This window comes from Schistosoma haematobium, chromosome ZW (genome assembly GCF_000699445.3).
Source record: "Schistosoma haematobium chromosome ZW, whole genome shotgun sequence".
Lineage (NCBI taxonomy): Eukaryota > Metazoa > Platyhelminthes > Trematoda > Strigeidida > Schistosomatidae > Schistosoma > Schistosoma haematobium.
Genome location: NC_067195.1, coordinates 39342071 through 39362063, shown reverse-complemented (window position 1 = coordinate 39362063; position 19993 = coordinate 39342071). Strand labels below are relative to the sequence as shown.

Genomic DNA, 19993 nt, shown 5'->3' with positions numbered 1-19993 from the left:
GACTACGCCTTCGTCGAACGGTGGGCAGCAAACTTCAGCTGTCCTTCAACTATCACTAGAGACCGTGGACGCCAGTTTGAATCTGGACTTCTCAGTTTTCTGAATACACTATTAGGAATTACGCGATTCCGAACGACCGCCTACCACCCACAAGCAAACAGGTTGATAGAACGATTTCACCAACAGCTTAAGCTTCACTCTCAGCTGCAAACGCTTCACGATGGACCGAATCTCTTCCACTCGTTCTGTTCGGTATCAGCAATGCAGTGAAAGCTGACATTGGATACACGGCAGCTCAACTCGTTTACGGAACGATATTCCGACTTCTTGGATAATTTGTGGATCCTTCATCTTCTTCAATGAATATGGACCCAAACTCCTACACGAGTAGGCTTACAGACGCAATGCGTTCAGTTGAACCTGTTTCTACTCGACTGCAATCAACTGATGTTTTCGTTCGACCTGCCCAACGATGTAGTACACACGTCTTTGTACGTCATGACTCACGTCAACGATCTCTAGAAACGACGTACGTAGGACCCTTCAAAGTTCTTCGGCATGAACGTAAGTACCATATTACCAAGAAGAACGGAACTAACGATAGAATCAATATCGACCGCCTCAAAGCCGCGTATTTATAGGCACTTTTCCTTCAATACAAACGAACGACGCGAGTTTCACAATTACAATACCTCACCCGATAATCAATAATCACGACGACACTTCGGTGGTATCTGACAACCGACTTAGAACAACGCGTTCTGGGAGAAGAGTAGGGTGTCCAGACCTTTTAAACGATTACTGCACATAAGACACCTCATAACATTTTGTTTCGTCTCTTTATTTGTATTACTGTGTCAAAAAACTACTTTTACTAAGCATATATATATTTATTTATTTATCCCATAAAAACAAAGAATATTTTTGTTGCTAACATGTTTGCTTATATGTTTTTTTTCAGAAAACAACCAAAACGTCAGTTTGCGAAAATCCTTTTCACGCTATTGCGTGTTTATGAAATGCATGTATATAAGTTTATATTCCTTTATTTCGCCAGTTTTGTGTCTACGCACGTACAAGTATAATTCGGCAGACACTTATATATCCTTCTTTTCTTCTCCAGGATGGTAGGAAAAAATGAGAAAAACGACAAAATTTACGATGAATCGAAATTTTCATTGTACCTGTTTTTCATTACAATATTGTACCACATCGCCCCAATATAGTAAGGAAAAACGACCCGATGCTGCTGAACATAATAAGCTATCAGAAGAGTCTTTACCAACGACAAACTTGTTGAGCTTAAACTTCTGGCTGGTCACGTCTCAGGGTCAAATTCCGAATACTCGTGGCATCTTTACGTCACTCTGATGATGAGAAAACTGGATTGTATACACACAAATCATTCAAACTACCTCTCAGTTTCTTATATTTCATTTTATTCAATATCAAACTTTTAGCCAATAAACCTTAAAATCAGTACATCGATTTATCTGTGTGTAGGTCTGGTCATGCAACTGTCATTAGGTCTGAAAATATTATTCTGTTATCTACTGTACTGACCAATCATTATTAAGCTGATGAAATTTTGTTTTAAAATATATGGTTGTCACTGTATATAAGTAAAAAAACAATGCACTTGAGGTCAGACAATTATTTTTGATAAAGTAAGTTACTGCTGTATTAATTTCCCATCGTACTTATTTCGGATACTTTTCGTGTTTGAATATTCCAAATTTAAATTCCCAGTGTCTTTATATAAATCACTTGTGAAGAAGAGTTAGCGATGAATAGGAGTTAGTTGAATAAAATAATATTTTAATTGTGATTATACTATAATTAGCATATAATTCACTACATGTATTGTACCATTTTGTTTATTTTGTGGCCTTAATAAGAATAAACAGTGAGAAATGTTTAGTGAAGTTGTGGAGGACACTAAGGTTGTTTTTATATTATTTCGGGTAACTTCTCTGACAAACGGTTTTTACTTAGTCGGTTACTGAAAACAGTAAGCCTAATTTGCTAGGGGTGATGACCTGCATTCTATGATCTTTTAAATTGATTTTATGTACAATTGCAAGTCGAGGCCAGTGATGGTGAGGGATTCACACCTCATTTATCAGAATCATTTCAGTCAGTGGTACCGTATAATCAATCCAACCAGTCTCCCTCTACTATCTAAATCCATTTGCCTTGTCTAGACAGTGAATAACTTACTGATTGAATGGCGCATATGTATTAACGTATGAGATTATTGTTAACTAATGCGTTGATTTGTAGTATCCTTCTACTCTGTACATGTATACATGTATAGCATATTTCAGTCCAGTAAGATCTTACTTCTCTTTTAACTTTTCGACGAGATCATGATTTGAATTTTAATGTTTTTACTGGGATTTACATTTTAGTTGATCAAATAACCGCTGCTTTCACAACTAATCACTGTAATGTCAAAGTATCAGCCAAAACTGGATGTTGAGAAAACACAAGAAGCAATCAAGTTTATTAGGAATTGTTTCCAGAAACAATTGTCAGCGAAACTAAACTTGTTACGTGTATCTGCCCCACTATTTGTACCGGCCAACAGTGGATTACAAGATGATTTATCCGGTGTGGAACGTGCAATTATGTTCGATGTTAAATCTGGTGAGATAGCATTGATTAATCAATCCCTGGCCAAATGGAAACGTATGGCATTACACAAATATAAACTAAATCAATACGATGGAATTTACACAGACATGAATGCGATTAGACGTGATGAAGTTATCTCTCCACTGCACTCATATTATGTAGACCAATGGGATTGGGAGATCATTATTCAAAGAGATGAACGAAATGACGGAAAATTGGAGGAAGTAGTTGAGAAGATATATGACTCTATGAAAGTAACTGAGAACATTTTGATATCGGCATACCCGGTGTTAAATCGCAAGTTACCGGAAAATATTAAATTCATTACAACGCAAGAATTAGAAGATATCTACCCCGACAAAAAACCGGCAGAACGTGAATATCTTGCAGTTAAACAGTATGGTGCTGTTTTTCTCAAACAGATCGGAAAGCTTCTGAAATCCAATACGATACACGACAATCGAGCCCCAGACTATGATGACTGGGAATTGAATGGAGATATACTAGTTTATAGTGAACACGACGATAGATGTATAGAATTGTCATCAATGGGTATCCGAGTGGATGAGTTGTCAATGGAGAGACAGTTGAAAGAAAGTGGTTGTGAAGCACGTAAACAGCTTGAATATCATCAAAATGTTCTGAATGGTATATATCCATTAACGATAGGTGGTGGAATAGGACAGAGTCGATTGTGTATGTTCTTTATGGAGAAGAAACATATTGGTGAAGTGCAAGTTAGTATATGGCCTGAACACGTTCGTCGTGAATGTGAACAGAATAATATATTTCTCCTGTAAACTGAACGAAATCATTTTCTCTCAGCTTTATTGTTGAAAAGAATGTGAAGTGCATGAATATTAATTGTATGTATGTTTTCATAAATGTCGTCCTTTCAATGTTTGTGTGATTTTGACTTTCTTGTGTTCTCGACTATGATAATGGCGAAATAGATACTGTTTCAGCTAATCGTTAAATGAATGAATAGAGTTTCCACGTAATTTGATTGTGTGAGTGAGTTATTGTCTATATATCACTACTACACTAAATTCACTTGCGCATAACACTACATGTATTGAGTGGATGCTTTGAATTGTGGTGTTTTTATATTGAGTGATAACAAATAGAAACATTAGATTCAGAATTTTCTATCGACTCATCTTCACAATGAAGCGTTGCAACTGGCATAAGTAACTGCTACGTCTATTTTACAAACAAACTAATAGGTTCCAATGTATAGTCGCACTACGAATATCATAACTGAGTCGAGATCCATGCTCATCTAGCTGAGGAGTCTCGACTAGACTGATGAATAACAATGGTGTTCCTTATCGAATATTATCAGGGTGTAACTAAGTCGTATCGAAGCATGTATATTAGAAGCCCATGTGTTGAAAGTGATCAATTGTTTCTATCCTAAAAATTCACAACACCATAAAATCATAACCGAACGTTTAAGGCGGCATCGACTAGGAACACATTGTGTATTAATTAGATGGATTGCTTAATTTTCTCATAAGTGAATCAAAATAGATCGAGAAAATTATTTGGCATTCTGGATCTATGCTTTTGCAAATCATTTTAATATCACTGAATTGATGTGATGTGCAAAGTAAACTTAATTTTGGTTATGGGATCCACTCAGACCATACGGCTATACGATTTGGAGAAAACCAAAAACTATTCATAGTATATTTTGCTTTGTAGTGGTAAATAAATTCGCAAAAACAATTGCTCTGTAAGTGTTCGACATATGATGCTGAGCGCATACGTTTTACTGTACTCATCTAGCTGTATGTCCTCGGTCATGCATCCGCACCAGATCACGAGTGGGTACGCCGTGCTACACATCTCCTAAAACAACTAGCCAACTCAGATATATTGCTCCTCAATATATATTTATATCCTCGAACCTCTTCACTTCTGATTCGACTGGGATGGTATATTTAGATTATAAGAGGTGTTACTGGTTAAAGCGTTGTCAAACTCCGAATACTCGTGGCATCTTTACGTCACTCGGATGATGAGAAAACTGGATTATATACACACAATCCATTCAAACTACCTCTCAGTTTCTCATCTTTCATTTTATTCAATATCAAACTTTTAAAGCAATTAGTCCCTTTTATAAATTTCGATAGAACAATGAGAAGACGGAGTTGATCTGAAAAATGTGATGTATTTGCGCTATACATTTCGAACAATCTGGTCACACATATACTTGTTTGACCTTTATTAATTTTCATATAAAAATGCCTTGACAAGTATATATGTGACCAGATTATTCGAAATGTATAGCGCAAATACATCACATTTTTTCAGATCAACTCCATCTCCTCATTGTTCTATCGAAATCAAACTTTAGCCAATAAACCTTAAAGTCAGTACATCGATTTATCTGTGTGTAGGTCTGGTCATGCAACTGTCATTAGGTCTGAAAATATTATTCTGTTATCTACTGTACTGACCAATTATTTTGTTTTAAAATATATGATTGTCACTAAATATAAGTAAAGAAACAGTTTTTTGTTTAAACTACTAGTTCCGTAAGGAGATGTGAACATGGAATAACCAAGATGATGTAATAGAAAGATTATAATACTAGATTACGTAATATAACTAGTAACAATCAACTTAATAAGTTAGTAACGAGTTAGAACTTGAATGTAGTAGGATGATTCAAATATTTTTGTTACAATAATTAAAGGTCATGGTCGTGTAAAAGTCAATAAAGTGATATCATGAGCAATTATGAATAAACTAATGAGGATTTAAGACACACGTAAGGGGAGAAATGCAATAATAATAATAATAATAAAGGTCAAGGTAATGATAACGATAGGACGTACTATTTTGTATGTATAGTTATGGCTTGAGCTCATGGGTGGTAAGAGCTTCGATAATCCCTTGTTATAGTTTGGTAAAATGTGATCAGTCGAACCGAAGCACTACACACTTTGCAACTTTCTCGTCTAACTGTCATTAACATGAATATGGAGGTTGGTTGAATCGAGGAAACCTGGATGTCTACAAATGTTAGTGAGAATACTACCAATCCATTGGTACAACGGAGAGAATGAGAAATATAATCGCTTTCCACCTTGCGATTCCACACACTATATCGTCACTTAGTAGTAATCAGCTAGTCACAAACGACAGACCGAATTAGTCAGATTCTGTCAATATCCACAGGAAACCTGTCTCCATCCACCACAGCTCGGAACCCACCAAAGAAAATATTGAGAATAGTGTCAATCCACTACAACACCTGAGTACAATGGACGGTGATCGCGCAATTTCATGGATTTTTTGAGGTTAGACATTAACAGCGTTGGAGGTTTCTCGTTTACGTGCGAGACCCATGACTCTGGGTTGGAATCGCGCGAGGGGAGTCATGTATGCGTACTGCAGAAGAGTCCTACAATAGGACGAAACGCCCATTCAGTGCTTCTAGGTTTTCCATGGTGATCTAACATCATTCGTTTGATGATCTCTATCCAAACCTGCTAGCTTTGGAGTTTTAAGCTTGCTCGATCATTAGTGAGAGATAGGAAGAAATCTACATCTCATAAAGATCGATCTGTAGAGCTGATCATCGAATTTATCAACTTCAGAATTGAAAAGTATTCTGCACACAATCAAATTACGTGGAAAGTCTGTTCATTCATTTAACGATTAGCTGAAACAGTATCTATTTCGCCATTATCATAGTCGAGAACACAAGAAAGTCAAAATCACACAAACATTGAAAGGACGACATTTATGAAAACATACATACAATTAATATTCATGCACTTCACATTCTTTTCAACAATAAAGCTGAGAGAAAATGATTTCGTTCAGTTTACAGGAGAAATATATTATTCTGTTCACATTCACGACGAACGTGTTCAGGCCATATACTAACTTGCACTTCACCAATATGTTTCTTCTCCATAAAGAACATACACAATCGACTCTGTCCTATTCCACCACCTATCGTTAATGGATATATACCATTCAGAACATTTTGATGATATTCAAGCTGTTTACGTGCTTCACAACCACTTTCTTTCAACTGTCTCTCCATTGACAACTCATCCACTCGGATACCCATTGATGACAATTCTATACATCTATCGTCGTGTTCACTATAAACTAGTATATCTCCATTCAATTCCCAGTCATCATAGTCTGGGGCTCGATTGTCGTGTATCGTATTGGATTTCAGAAGCTTTCCGATCTGTTTGAGAAAAACAGCACCATACTGTTTAACTGCAAGATATTCACGTTCTGCCGGTTTTTGTCGGGGTAGATATCTTCTAATTCTTGCGTTGTAATGAATTTAATATTTTCCGGTAACTTGCGATTTAACACTGGGTATGCCGATATCAAAATGTTCTCAGTTACTTTCATAGAGTCATATATCTTCTCAACTACTTGCTCCAATTTTCCGTCATTTCGTTCATCTCTTTGAATAATGATCTCCCAATCCCATTGGTCTACATAATATGAGTGCAGTAGTGAGACATCTTGAATTTTCTCATTGATCAGTTAGTTTGTGTTAGATACGTATTTGGATCGTATGAGAATGTGGTTATGTGGGTCGTATTCGATTCTTACAAATCTTGAGTGTAGTACTGTATATCTTTATGGAATTACTGATATGCATGAACAAATCAGTTGTATTCGTCCTATCAAGATGACTGATGATCTAGATCAAGCTTCGTGACGAATCCATATTCAGATGAGAAATTAACTCAGAATAGTTGAGCTACTTGTACCATTTAAGTAGTTAAAAATATGATTTTTATTGCAACTAGACTATTTGTTTTCGGTACAATGCATTCCAGAATACATTAAATTAGATCACTTCTAATCTGTCTGATCAAAATGTTAATGGATTTATTCCTGTAACTTCCAGTAAATTATCTTTCTATCTAAAATTTTCGGTAAAATATTAAATCCATTGTACAAGAGAGACCTCTGTAAAGCTAAGTTAATTGAAGTTTATTTAAACTTGTTTATCTGTGAAATATGAGATTCGTATCACACCAATAACCGATATTTGACCAGTAACAAGAAAAGTATTGTGTTGTAGAATGAAACGTGTGTTGAGTGCGAAGTCACAGTTAGTTTTCAATCCAGTCGAATGTAACGCTGTGAATGATGGGACATGGAATTCACTTCAAAATGGTAAATATCGATGATCAACTGAAGAAATATTAATCTCTGATTTAATACAAGCCAACAGACATGTTTTCTATTCTGGTGGCCTACTGACGTCGTCGGGAGGTATTCTATCTCCAAACAACTGGTTGATGAGTTGGCTAGAAATTCCATTTTCCAATATTTTTGATATGAAGTGTTGAGTTCAATAATAATAATAATATTAATAATAATAGTATTCTAATTTGACTAAGTCAGTAAATGATCGGATGTGATTTCAGTGAATTCCGTAAGCGTCAAGGAATAACAGAAGACGTATGTAGACAACTTAACAATACTTCTGATATTCCAAATCTCCACAAAATTCTCACTCGAAAACGAAGATTTTACTGTTTACTTTTGTCGACCAAAACAGTATAGGATTTTAGTTTTTCCTTTGAATGTGATATATTTCATGAAATTAGTCTATTTGTCTAGTTTGGTACTGTCAGAATAGATGGTTGGTCCATGAGCACAAAGAGAATGCTTACTATCTATTTATTTAGTTACTAAATGATAAAATTCTATCGAAACATTTTCTGGTCAAGATATTGTTTATGACGAGTGTTTGACAATGATGTTATTGAACTTCTTCCTGAAGTTTGTTCTGAAGATGTCATTCAGAAGAACGATGAAAGCTCCATGCCCAAACAGCCCAGGTCAGAGAAGAAATTCCATAAATATATTTATATGAATTTTCAGGATAATTGGTTACTGAATAGTTTGACGACAAATTTTCACTATTACTAATAGCGAATTGTCTCATTATTAACTCATCAATTTGAGATCACTTGCATGTCTACGATTGCTTTGTCTCTGATTGCACCGGTGTATCAAAACGTAACTCATATGAATCAGAAGTTTGTGTAGTTAGGCAATTATATGACGTGATAATTCATTAGAGGATGCATAATGTCAATGATGATTTCCAAAGAACATTCAGATATTTGTAGGCATCAAATTATAGTTAGTACATTTTTATTTTTTGTACTCTTTAAGATACGAAATTTAACGAATGCCATTGTTATGTTGTTAAATGAATTGGCAAGTGATGAAGATAACATTGATAGTATAGTTTTGTATATGTATACATCAAAATTCAATGTTTATTAATGCATGAACCTTATTAAACTGTACTAATAAAAACTATGAAAGTGAATCATATCGAAACAAACAATAAGACAGATAGGCTAATTTTCTCACCAAAAAACGTCCATACACATAGACAATGTTTCAACGACTGGTAAATAAAATTAGCATATGGAATATATTTCAAAGTATTTGTGTGGGTGTGAACATAACACTTATTTTCTCAACCTACACATTTCATATTATTCAGGAAATTTAGAACTTAATATTTGGTGCTGTTAAGAAATAACAGACTATTTTGTCCTTTCAGGTATAAATCATCTTGGTTAAAAGAAGTTGCACTGTTAGTTATGAATAAATTGATGAGAAAAGACCTTGTGAACGAAGACTCGATTCGGAGGAGGAAAATAATTTTTCATAATTTGAGAAGAGTTGACTTGGTTAATTATCGAGAGTTTATATTATTGTCACCCTGTCGAGGCCATTTTTTGTAATCAGTCCAATATATCTTTAAATAGTTTATCTCCATACGTTTCACCCCGTTACAACTTAACAAGATCATATATTTCTTTGGTATTTAAAACACAAAACTGTTTATAGTTAACCTAAGATCATGAATGGATCTAATCTAGACAAGCATTGAAACCCTTGTAGCATTCTTTTGCAACTCTGTTATCTAGATGTCTATCATTCGCTCGTGTGAGTTATATTCCTTTGTTCAATCATCAGTAACAAGTTTTTGAATACGCATTGCTGAAGTGTTACATGCTAAGATGAGTTAACTGTACTGAACTTCCAGGTTTTCAATGGTTTTCTATTACGTATTGGTTCGTAATATGAATAATATTCAACAATCTCTGAAACCCTATGGCAATAAAGTGATATAACCGAAAGTCTGTTTCGTATCTCAAAGTTTTTTTTTTTCTCTCTCTCTCTCTCTCTCTCTCTCTGGTTGCTCGTTATTCATACAGATGACTGTAACATTAGGTAACTGGATATAAATCTCATTTATCAATAATTTCAAGGAAAAGTTTCATTTAACTAATAAATTCGCTTGTTGATTTGTTTCTAGTGACAAAGTATCGAAGATGTTTGGTCACTTACACTATAATTGGTTTATTTTTAAAATGAAATGTAAAAGAGAGAAGTAGTTATAAAATTACTTCCGTCAAATTCGAAGGTCTTGACGAAATTTTTGGTTAAAATCTTAACTGTTTCTGCTTTTGAATGGAGTAACATTTGGTGAAATGAAACAATATTTATGGTGCTATCTCTCAAACAACTTAGTTTGGTTATCGAACGATTTAATTTGCACAGAGATATATGGACGACATATTCGTCGATTAAGACGAGGATGTTGACCTAATTGACATTATCCTGATACTTTTTATCCACCCTTAGAACTAAAGCCATAAAACGAAGCAAATCGTTTAGTCTCGTTAATCTATGTACCTCTGACAAGGAGTGTTAGATGTTCATTAGTTAAAAGTAAATATGGAAAGACCAACTAACTTACTTCAATAGTTGCTTGCTATGACGCAGAAAGAGGAACCTCATTCATTCTTCAAGTTACCAGATACGTGAGATCTGTATTACTGAATGCTCTGAGGAAGACCTCAACTTCCTTCATATATTGACTGACTGTAAAGATTTGAAAAAAGTGTATTCAACATAATTAATTTCTGAGAACATTTACAGAAATTTGAAAGAGAATCACCAGGAATAAAATATATGTGTATTCTCTAATTACAGATCACTACATCTCATCGTTTCGGTAAACTCGTTCCACTTTATGTATTTGAAACGAAATAAATGATTCTGATTAAATCTATAGACATTAATAAAAGCATTAAAATTAATCCTGTCCTAATTGTTGTTAGGGCTATCACTAAGTTATCATTCTATTTCAAATCGATTATCATAGTCCTGGTAGCTACTCGGTTCTGATATTGACGTCAACAGCTATATATATATTTTTCATTTTAGAGTCATAGCAATTATGAAAGCCTTTTTATTGAGCTTCAAAGTTCAATCTTTCGTTATTTGACTGTTGATTTTACTAGGTGGATGGACACTTACAATCATCTCACAGAGTCCCACTGAAGAGGACGAATGAACTAATTAATAAAGCTGTAATATTTCATCGAATGAGATAACCGTGAAATGTGTTGCAAATGTGCAGGCATTACTTATCTCGACATGCAATGGTGACTAGTATAAGGACAAGTTAAGAGGCTAGGACAGACCACACTGATGAGTGATAGTATTCCATAATGTAATTGACTCTGGGTCTAAGCCACGTAGGGAGCCCCAAAACTCCTGGTTTGGATCCATGAGATCATAGTGATCATTGTTTGAAGAACATTATTTATTATCTAAATGTAAATTTCTTACCACAAGCAACATTCTACATGTCCCAAACTTTCCCTACTTCTTACATTAACCTTGTTATCACTGAGTAAGGATCTCCATTTGTTGTTTGCAACAGTAAAATTAACTCATTGAATATGGTCGATTTTATTTAATCGTATAAAGTGTATGACAGAAATACATCACAATCTTCTTGTTATGACAACTGAATTTTGATTTTGATGAAACATTGAAATGATTGTGCTGGTCATACGGATAATTTACTAAAAAAACGAATCCCCTAATTCCAACCAAATGGGTTTTTGAATAGAGAACTGCTGGTCAACTGTCTGAATTAGTAAGTATGGGTGTTGTTGTGTATGCTACCTATGTTGACAGATATAAGTGGTATGTAACACCAACCAGGAGTGGAATACTTGGCAGCAGAAAATTGAATTGAAGAGAAGAGGAATGTAAACAGAGAGTAATTATAATAACAACAGAATTGAGAGAATCATAAAGCATGTGAAGGATAAGCGAAGGAAGATGTGGAAATTATGTGTTTAACGTCTGGTTTTCATATTTTATGAATAAAACTCCACCGAAACCATCCACCTGAGTTACAGATCTTCTTAACCAGCATTTTAAAGTTAGATTATTTCTTATCGTACTATATTTAAGTGATCTGATAAATTAGTCGATAACGTTTTGATAGATTTCATATGTCCAAACACCTAGACGCGCCCTTTCAAATGGATTCGGCGATATCTAGAGCAACGCGTATGACACGCTGATTCAAAATCTAGATGGAACTAACTGATATTTATCAGTATAAGGTTATGGAGATTGTTGTAGTTAAACATCAACACCGCCGGATGCCGGCCCAGTGGTTTAGAAGTCAAGCAGTCTCTCGTGAGACCTATAGTCTCGGGTTCGATTTCCGTATGCGGGATCGTGGATTCGCACTGATGAGGAGCCCATACTAGAACGAAACGGCCGTCCACTGCTTCCAGTTTTTCAATGGTGGTCTCAATAAAAACTGGTATTCATTCATAATAAATGCAAAACCAAGAACAAATGCCACAAGGTGCGATACTATAAACATCAATAAAATTCAAAATTTTAAATCATGGATCTTTCCATTCCAAAATTTACTTAACATATGAGATCTTAGATGATCCATAGCTTTCATCAAGGATCGATGAACAGTCACACCGATAAACACTAAACAAAGTGAGTAATTAAACAGAGAGAATTCCGTAGTCAAAATACAGAAGATTAAGTAGCTATGACAAAATCACATGACTGTCTGGATTTCTACGAGAACCCCATGCTGTGCTAAACATATAATACTGAATAAAGCCATAATAATAATAATAACTATTATTATTATTATTATTATTATTATTATTATTATTATTATTATTATTATTATTATTATTAAGTAGAAGTCAACCAATGACAAGACAAAGTAAACACAGTATAAAATAAAAGGTTAGAATATTATCAATGACCCATGAAGATAGAGGAGCATCACAAGTACAAGTGAGAAAGAGAATGATGGATTCAACAGGAAACTGTGTTTGAGATGTGCAGCATGTGTGCACAAAATTTACGTATGCTAATCAACGTAAAGCATATTTCACATACACACATGAAGTAATTTTACCGTCTTTACAGTCACACACTGCAAAGGCACATATCAATTCTATCGGCAACACGGGTAAAAGGACATTAGCCCAAATTGATACGGTAAAGTCATTATCGTTAATGTGAATTAATAGTTACCTTTTATGTAATAAAATAGTTTTAGTCGACAATTAAAAATGTAGGCTTACATCCTATGTTAAATTTAACAATAATCGTTGTTTCATCTTATTCATAAAACATTCCGTATTGATTCAGAAGGTTATGAAGATATACATATCAATGTATCTTTTAACACTAAAAAATCCTCAGTTCCAGTAAACAATAATCTCTCTAGGATTGCATGTCCTATATTTCGAGGAGGTTCTTGTAATGAAAGTGTTTGATATGTTAGCTTAAGGATTTCTATCATAGCTCTTGTAACGGTAACTTATTGACTAAGGTTGGAAGTGGTCGACGGCTAGTAATATATATGAACATCTAGACAATCTCATTTATACAGCTGTTGATTTTTAGTTAGTTTAGTAAAGTAATGAGAAACTAGACAAGCGTTTCACTTGAGGGGAGATGAAATATAAATAAGCAGATAGAAAGAGAATTGGTAAGATGAGTTAAGCTCTTTTTACACGCTATTGATTATTGATGAAGATTATTTACATTTTGCGACAAGAGATCAAAAAAGGATTAATGGCTGTTTCTTCACTTAACGTCGAATTAGATTATATTTACGTACTAGAAGATCCTGTCTAATGTTCACTTTTGATGGTTGTCTACGTGCATAATTGAATTAAGGTATCGTGAAAATATTTAAAGGCTTATGTATTACCCGTTAATAGAAACCGGTATTAGATGATAATCACTATGGTCAATCTACACTTTAATAATGCTTCTGAAACCAATGAGTTAGAAAATCACATTAATTTGTCTCGGAAAAAGAACACTCATTATTTGAAGAAGTATATAATAGTGAGAACCCAAACTGCATGAAATAAATGTCTGTTCTGACTAGCATACCAGTAATTTCTTAATCGAAAGGATTATTGAGAGGGTGTCTGACTTCATCAGGTGACCATTCAGAACAGGCTAGTTCAAGATATCCAGTTAGTTTAAACTTATTTGTCAAATACACTTACTTAGTCTTAAGCCACATTGTTAACAATGAAGGCTACTAATGGTAAGTGGAAAACCAGGCAGCAGAAGGTTATGAACGTCGACTTGAAGAAAACAGAAACGAAAATAGAAAGTAATTGTGACTTGGAAGAATCATACAGAATGAGAAGGGAAAATGGTGGAATTTCGCAAATAAAGTATATAATGTATGGTTCTCATATTTTGCCAAGAGATTCTGTGATAGTTTCTTGAACCAATAACTAGATCTTTAATTTACTGTAACTAGCTACACTACAGGTTATTCACAATCTACTTTCCAACTATATTATTGCAAAAATGTATGGTCTTGATTTCAGTCAGTGATAGAATAGAGAAGCAGATTTTCGAGTGTGAAACTTAGAGTGTAGGAAACACGTGTCAAGATAGTATATACATATCTTAACTGTGAATGTTTATGCTAATTAGGCTCTTAAAAAATCAGGTGAAATGAGTTTCGTTTTAAGTAAAATTAATATTTCCAAAAGGATTTCACATAATAAGGTATGAAAAATAGTTCAATAAAAAGTCTTAGTATGCATATCATTTAAACATGTTGACAGTTGACAGGTGGTTGGAAGAAGTTAAGAGGGATCCCTAGATATAGATTTTGTGTTAGTTAGCACCCATCAAAAGGTATTTGTGTAATCTTGACGGGAATGATACCCAACTTAGCGCGTTCGATGTCCAGTCATTTATACTAGTAGCAACATTAGAGGAACTTGATCATGATCCAATCACCATTTAAAGAAATGAACAATCTCGACGTAAGTCAATACTCAACGATCAATTAACTGTGAATAGTATATTAACTCAATTACTTTATACGCATACATAAAGACATATTCACAGAATCCTTCATGTGCTATATATTAAATAACCTTGTAAGATTGGTTGATCAAGTCACTAGTGATGAGTTACATACTCAGGCGAAACAGCCGTCCAATGCTCCATGGTTTACAACTGTTTCCCAGTTATTATTGGTCTATGACAAAAGCTACAAACAACCATTTTATTTAGATTTCGAAAATGATCTGCCATCCAATGTCTTTATTTACGACCAGTGTTAAACAATGTTATCATCGGGATTAAGTGGAATTATTGTGAGAGGCACAGGACTCAAAAATGCAATGAATTATTATTTCTTTCATTTGAAATCTAAGGAAACAATAAGGATATCTTAAAGTCTAATACAATGCAATAGTCTAAATTGTTGGGGTCATCCAGAAAATTTCTCGCAAAAGACAAGCAAGGATCAGGAAACACTAAGACGCATTTCATCCAATCAGCGTTCGCCTGAAGTTTTAGCCAGAAACATCAAGGAAGTGAAACGTCACATGTGGAGGTACTGATTGGCTGATTGCCATACCAACATAATGTTGATAAGTCATAATGATAAGGAAATGCGTCATAAATACAATTGGAAAAGGAGGGAATAACAATTAAACATTGACTGAGCTTGTAGATTATAGTGTGTAAACACAGTAAAGGCGATTATTTGATGGGGACATGTCGAGATTTTCAAAACCAATAGGAACCAGTCGCAAAGACTGACAGAAAACTCTGTAAAGTTGTTTTATCTTTGTCCCCTTGACACCGATTTGGTTCATATTCTGGACACATGTTGACGTAGAATCTTAAAACTGAAGACCACCGTTGATTGAAGTGTCTGTGAAGTAAATATTTCAATGTGAATTTAATATCTTTCATTTCTTGAGAGCGGAAACTTATTCACGTTGTAAACCAGGTTCTCTGTCTACTGACTTCTAATACCATGTAACTGTTACATGGTGAGCCATTACTTCAGAAAGCTTGACCTCCGATATATAGATTTTTCTCCAGATTCTCGAAAATGTAATATTTCAATCTTCTTTCTATTCTTCAGATATATTTGCTATAAAATATACATATCAGTTGACAAACGTAGTTGGAGAATATTTGGTGGACATCTTGTCTTTATTTGACCGTGTTACTAATCATGATAGTTGATACGAGGATTGACTAAATTTGTCAACTTTTAAGCTCAACTTACGGAAACAGGTTTGCTTTCTCCACTACTAAAGCACTCATTGACATTTTTCCGTATGTGCAGTAATTGCGAATGAATTTTATGAGGTAACCACCATTTCGTAGACCTTATTCGGTCATCTCTGATTTCCTATAACGTTTTTTTGTGAGCGATAGTTCTCTATCCTTTGGGAAAACTTTGCTGATATATTTTCCTTTTAGATGTACTCGGTTTCTGACTTTCTCATTCCTCGACTTGGAAGTTCAACCAACGTGGAAGTGATGACAATTATTAGAAAATTATGCAGAAAACTAGTCCTACCATAGTAAGAATGAAATGAACCTGGAGAATGCTTACAACTGAACTCGAAAATACCAGAATAAAGGTAGAATTCTCGGTGTGGAGTGTAAAGGTTATAGCATCTATGCGAGACAGGATGGTTGGTTTGTTAAAATAGTTTTAAAACGTGGAATTCTAATAAATGCAATCAATAGACTAAGTTGTCAAAATGGGCTTGGATAGGTTGTTGAATCTAATAGTTTACATCACGGACTGACCCTGGTCAGACAGCTATTGAAGACCAGGAAGCATTGAAAAACTGATTCGCCCTATTATGGGACTCCTCAGAAATTCATGAGATTTGACGGTCTCGGGTTAGAGTCCCAGTGACGTCATAAACATGAACTGTTGAAGAGTCTCACATTAGGATGAAACGGTTACCCATTCCTTCCTGGTTCTTAATGTTTGTCTGACTAGCGTTCGCTCATCATGTAAAGTGTGATTCAATTGTATTGATTAACTAGCCATTGTTTGAATTGAAGAGTTAGTATTATTTCGACTCTTATGGGCAACAAAATACCACCCAACATTGTCTCATAACCCTGAAATTTTTTAAAATAAACAGTGGTCTAAAAAACTCGACCACTTTTTTTTACATATAATTCATTTGAACACTAGCACTGTTGGATTAAGAAAAGTTGGGTATATGATTTTAGGTAGGTTCTATCACCGGTAGATATGAATTCGTGAAGTCGGACAACCTTAATATTGTCAGGTTGTTTACTGGTGGCAAAATCAATACGAAAACAACTTACGCTATATCACAAAATTAAGTATACTACTATTGAATTACAAAATATTATTAAATCATACATGAACAAATGAAAATAATAAACAAATCATCTGTTCATTTGGAAGAACGGTTATAAAAAATGATACTAAATCACATTATAGTCAACAACGTTTGTTAATCGATACTTAGATTAATGTAAACGCACGATGCTTGTTTAAGATAAGTTTCATTTCAATAATTTATTGATAGTATTCCAGGATGGAATCAACTCAGAACGTTACTGGTGAATTATATGAAACTAAATAATTATGGGCTATCACTTCATTGAATTGATAAAACGAAGTTAGAATTCTCTCATTTTTAAAATTGAAGTTTTAATAGCTGAATCCTATTGAAAACGAATTTGAATAACCAGCTCTTTATAATTACAAAATAGCCATGAGATTTTTAAAAGATAAAAACGATTTTTAAAAAAAGAAATGTAGAATATCATCTTCATGAAGCGATAGAAATCAGTATAAAGTTTATAGTTGAACAGTAGATTAAGGAACTGAGTAGTTAAATGTGTAAGTGAATTCCAGAAGCATTCTCCGTTATGAATATTCTTAGTGAATTAAAGAAAAGAGTAAGTTAAAGTGAGTAAATAGTTGTAGGCGTAATATTCTTAAGTGATGAAAACTTGGCCATCAGAAGTCAATCATCATTCGGTACTAGACAAAATAATATCAATTAATGATTGGTTTGAATAGCTCAGTTTTCATTAGTTCAGTCGAGCATCATGTTGTCTATTATCTACGGTTCCGATTGTATAGCTGTTGTCTTTTAAATTTCACATTGCGCTTGAGTCACCTAGAAAGAACCACGAATCATGTTCAGGGATTCTTACCAATAAAAGGAAAGCCTTTAGTGATAGTTACAGTAAACGAAAGTGATATGTCATTTAGCATAAAAACGAATTATATTCCATGACTTATGAAATAACGTTTATCGATTATTTAATTATTTTTATAAAGTTCAATACAGAGAAAATATGTCCCAATTATCGTAATTACAGCAAATAATTCACTATGAATGTTTCAAATCCAGTAAATCAATACTAAAGTGAATTTAATAAAATGGTATTCCTAATAACTATGAGGATACATAGACTAAGCTGAACATGTACAACTTTGAGGTCAGTATTAGGTATTCATTAAAGAATTGATTTAATTGAAACGATTCTGACACTTCATTTTATGTATTTTATTTAGAGATCCGTTATTATTCTATTGAAGTTTAGGACCTGTTACTCTAAATCAAGAAATATGAGTGGATAGTCATAATTCTGTATTTAAGCACCCGTTATAGTAACCAAGATGTCTAAAAGTATAGGGAGAAAATCAGTCTAAACTTACCATTAACAGCTTGACACGGTCTGTTTTTGAATAAGGAGTGTCAATAATCGTGAGTGACAGGTCAAATAAGTGAGTATTATATATATATATATATCGATCCATCGACCTTTTGAACTTTTTTTGATGCAAATATGATCGATTTGGTTCACTGCAATGTGGTTCAGTGAGACCCATGTAGCTTCGTGTATGTGTTTGTGTGTAAAGTGGCGTCACCCGTAACCATTTTGTTGAAGGCACATTGATCTGCAAATCTGTCACCATTCTCTTTCTTTTTTCCCTGTTAGTCCATGTCGTCACGTGATATCTTCATACCCAGCATTGTCGATTCCGACCATGAGGTTTAGGTCTTCCATCATGATGGTCAGGATCTTTCCGTGGCACTTCTCTACAATCGTCAACAGCCTTTCATAATATTGATCTTTTTCGTCGCCGTCGCTATCGTTTGGGATTGCATAGCACCAAATAAATGTTCACAGTTAAATTCATGAGTCAATCGAAGCTAAACTATCATTGCAGACGTAAAAACACTGGATCCATGAGATTCCCATCCTGTAAAAGCTTTTCATGTTTCTTTAGACAGCATCAGTATAAATCTTTCTGTGTGCGGAATAAATTTCCTTTTTCATGATCAGAGTATAACAGCATCTCTCCTGAAGTTAACCTTCTCTGTCTAGCTTAGATCCGATGAGTCTCACTTATTCCGAGAACCGCTTGGTTGTATCTCCTCATTTCCGTAGCTACTTGTTTAGTCATCTCGTCTCTCATATTGTTCGAACATTCTATATACCTATATTGATTATTGCTCTGGTTATCAGAATGGTCATCGACCTCATGACTTTCAAATAATCTCAGCTTTCACAAAGAGACGTCATAACTCTTCAGCTCTCAGAGTAGAGTGTAAATGGTTTAAATGAATTTTTCTGGTTACCAGCTTTTTAGCGAGGTCGTTTTCTTTGAAATGTTGCTGACCCCATTTTCAACCCTCTATCTTGGCTCAGGACCGGTAGTAATCCTAGAAGGGTTACAGTGGAGTTATATATATATGAATCTGCATTTTTTTTAACTATATTTATAATTATGCCAATTAATATTAAAATTTCTAATCAGAAGGTATGATTGTAGCTTGTGTTTTGCACTCGACAAGGATTAACTGAATTTATCTGAATCAAAGATGGTATTAGGATAGAAAGATCTTGGATAACGACATTTTAGTACGAATATCCCTAGAAACTTTATGTGTATTTGACAACACAGGTACACTTAGTGTTACCAGTAAATAACTTAGATTAACCAAGTAGACTTATGACTATTAACTTGATTAACATGATTCCTAGTTTAACACTCAAGTCTATTTAATGGATCAGATTTCTAAACTTGTAAGTCAAAAGTCACAAGTATCTGACACAAAAATAAACTTAATTACTTATATATGCTTGTTAACCCTCGTGAAACATTGACCGCCGA

At 34.2% G+C, this 19993-nt stretch overlaps 1 protein-coding gene across 1 annotated transcript; it reads left to right on the top strand.

Annotated features, from left to right (window-relative positions):
- Nucleotides 1-1567: 1567 nt before the first annotated feature.
- MS3_00003515 (uncharacterized protein) lies at nt 1568-4813 on the top strand. Its single transcript, XM_012938271.3, has 2 exons — nt 1568-1667; nt 2412-4813. The coding sequence occupies exon 2, from the start codon at nt 2451-2453 to the stop codon at nt 3435-3437; it is 987 nt and encodes a 328-aa protein (XP_012793725.1). The 5' UTR covers nt 1568-1667; nt 2412-2450; the 3' UTR covers nt 3438-4813.
- The last annotated feature ends 15180 nt before the right edge of the window (nt 4814-19993 follow it).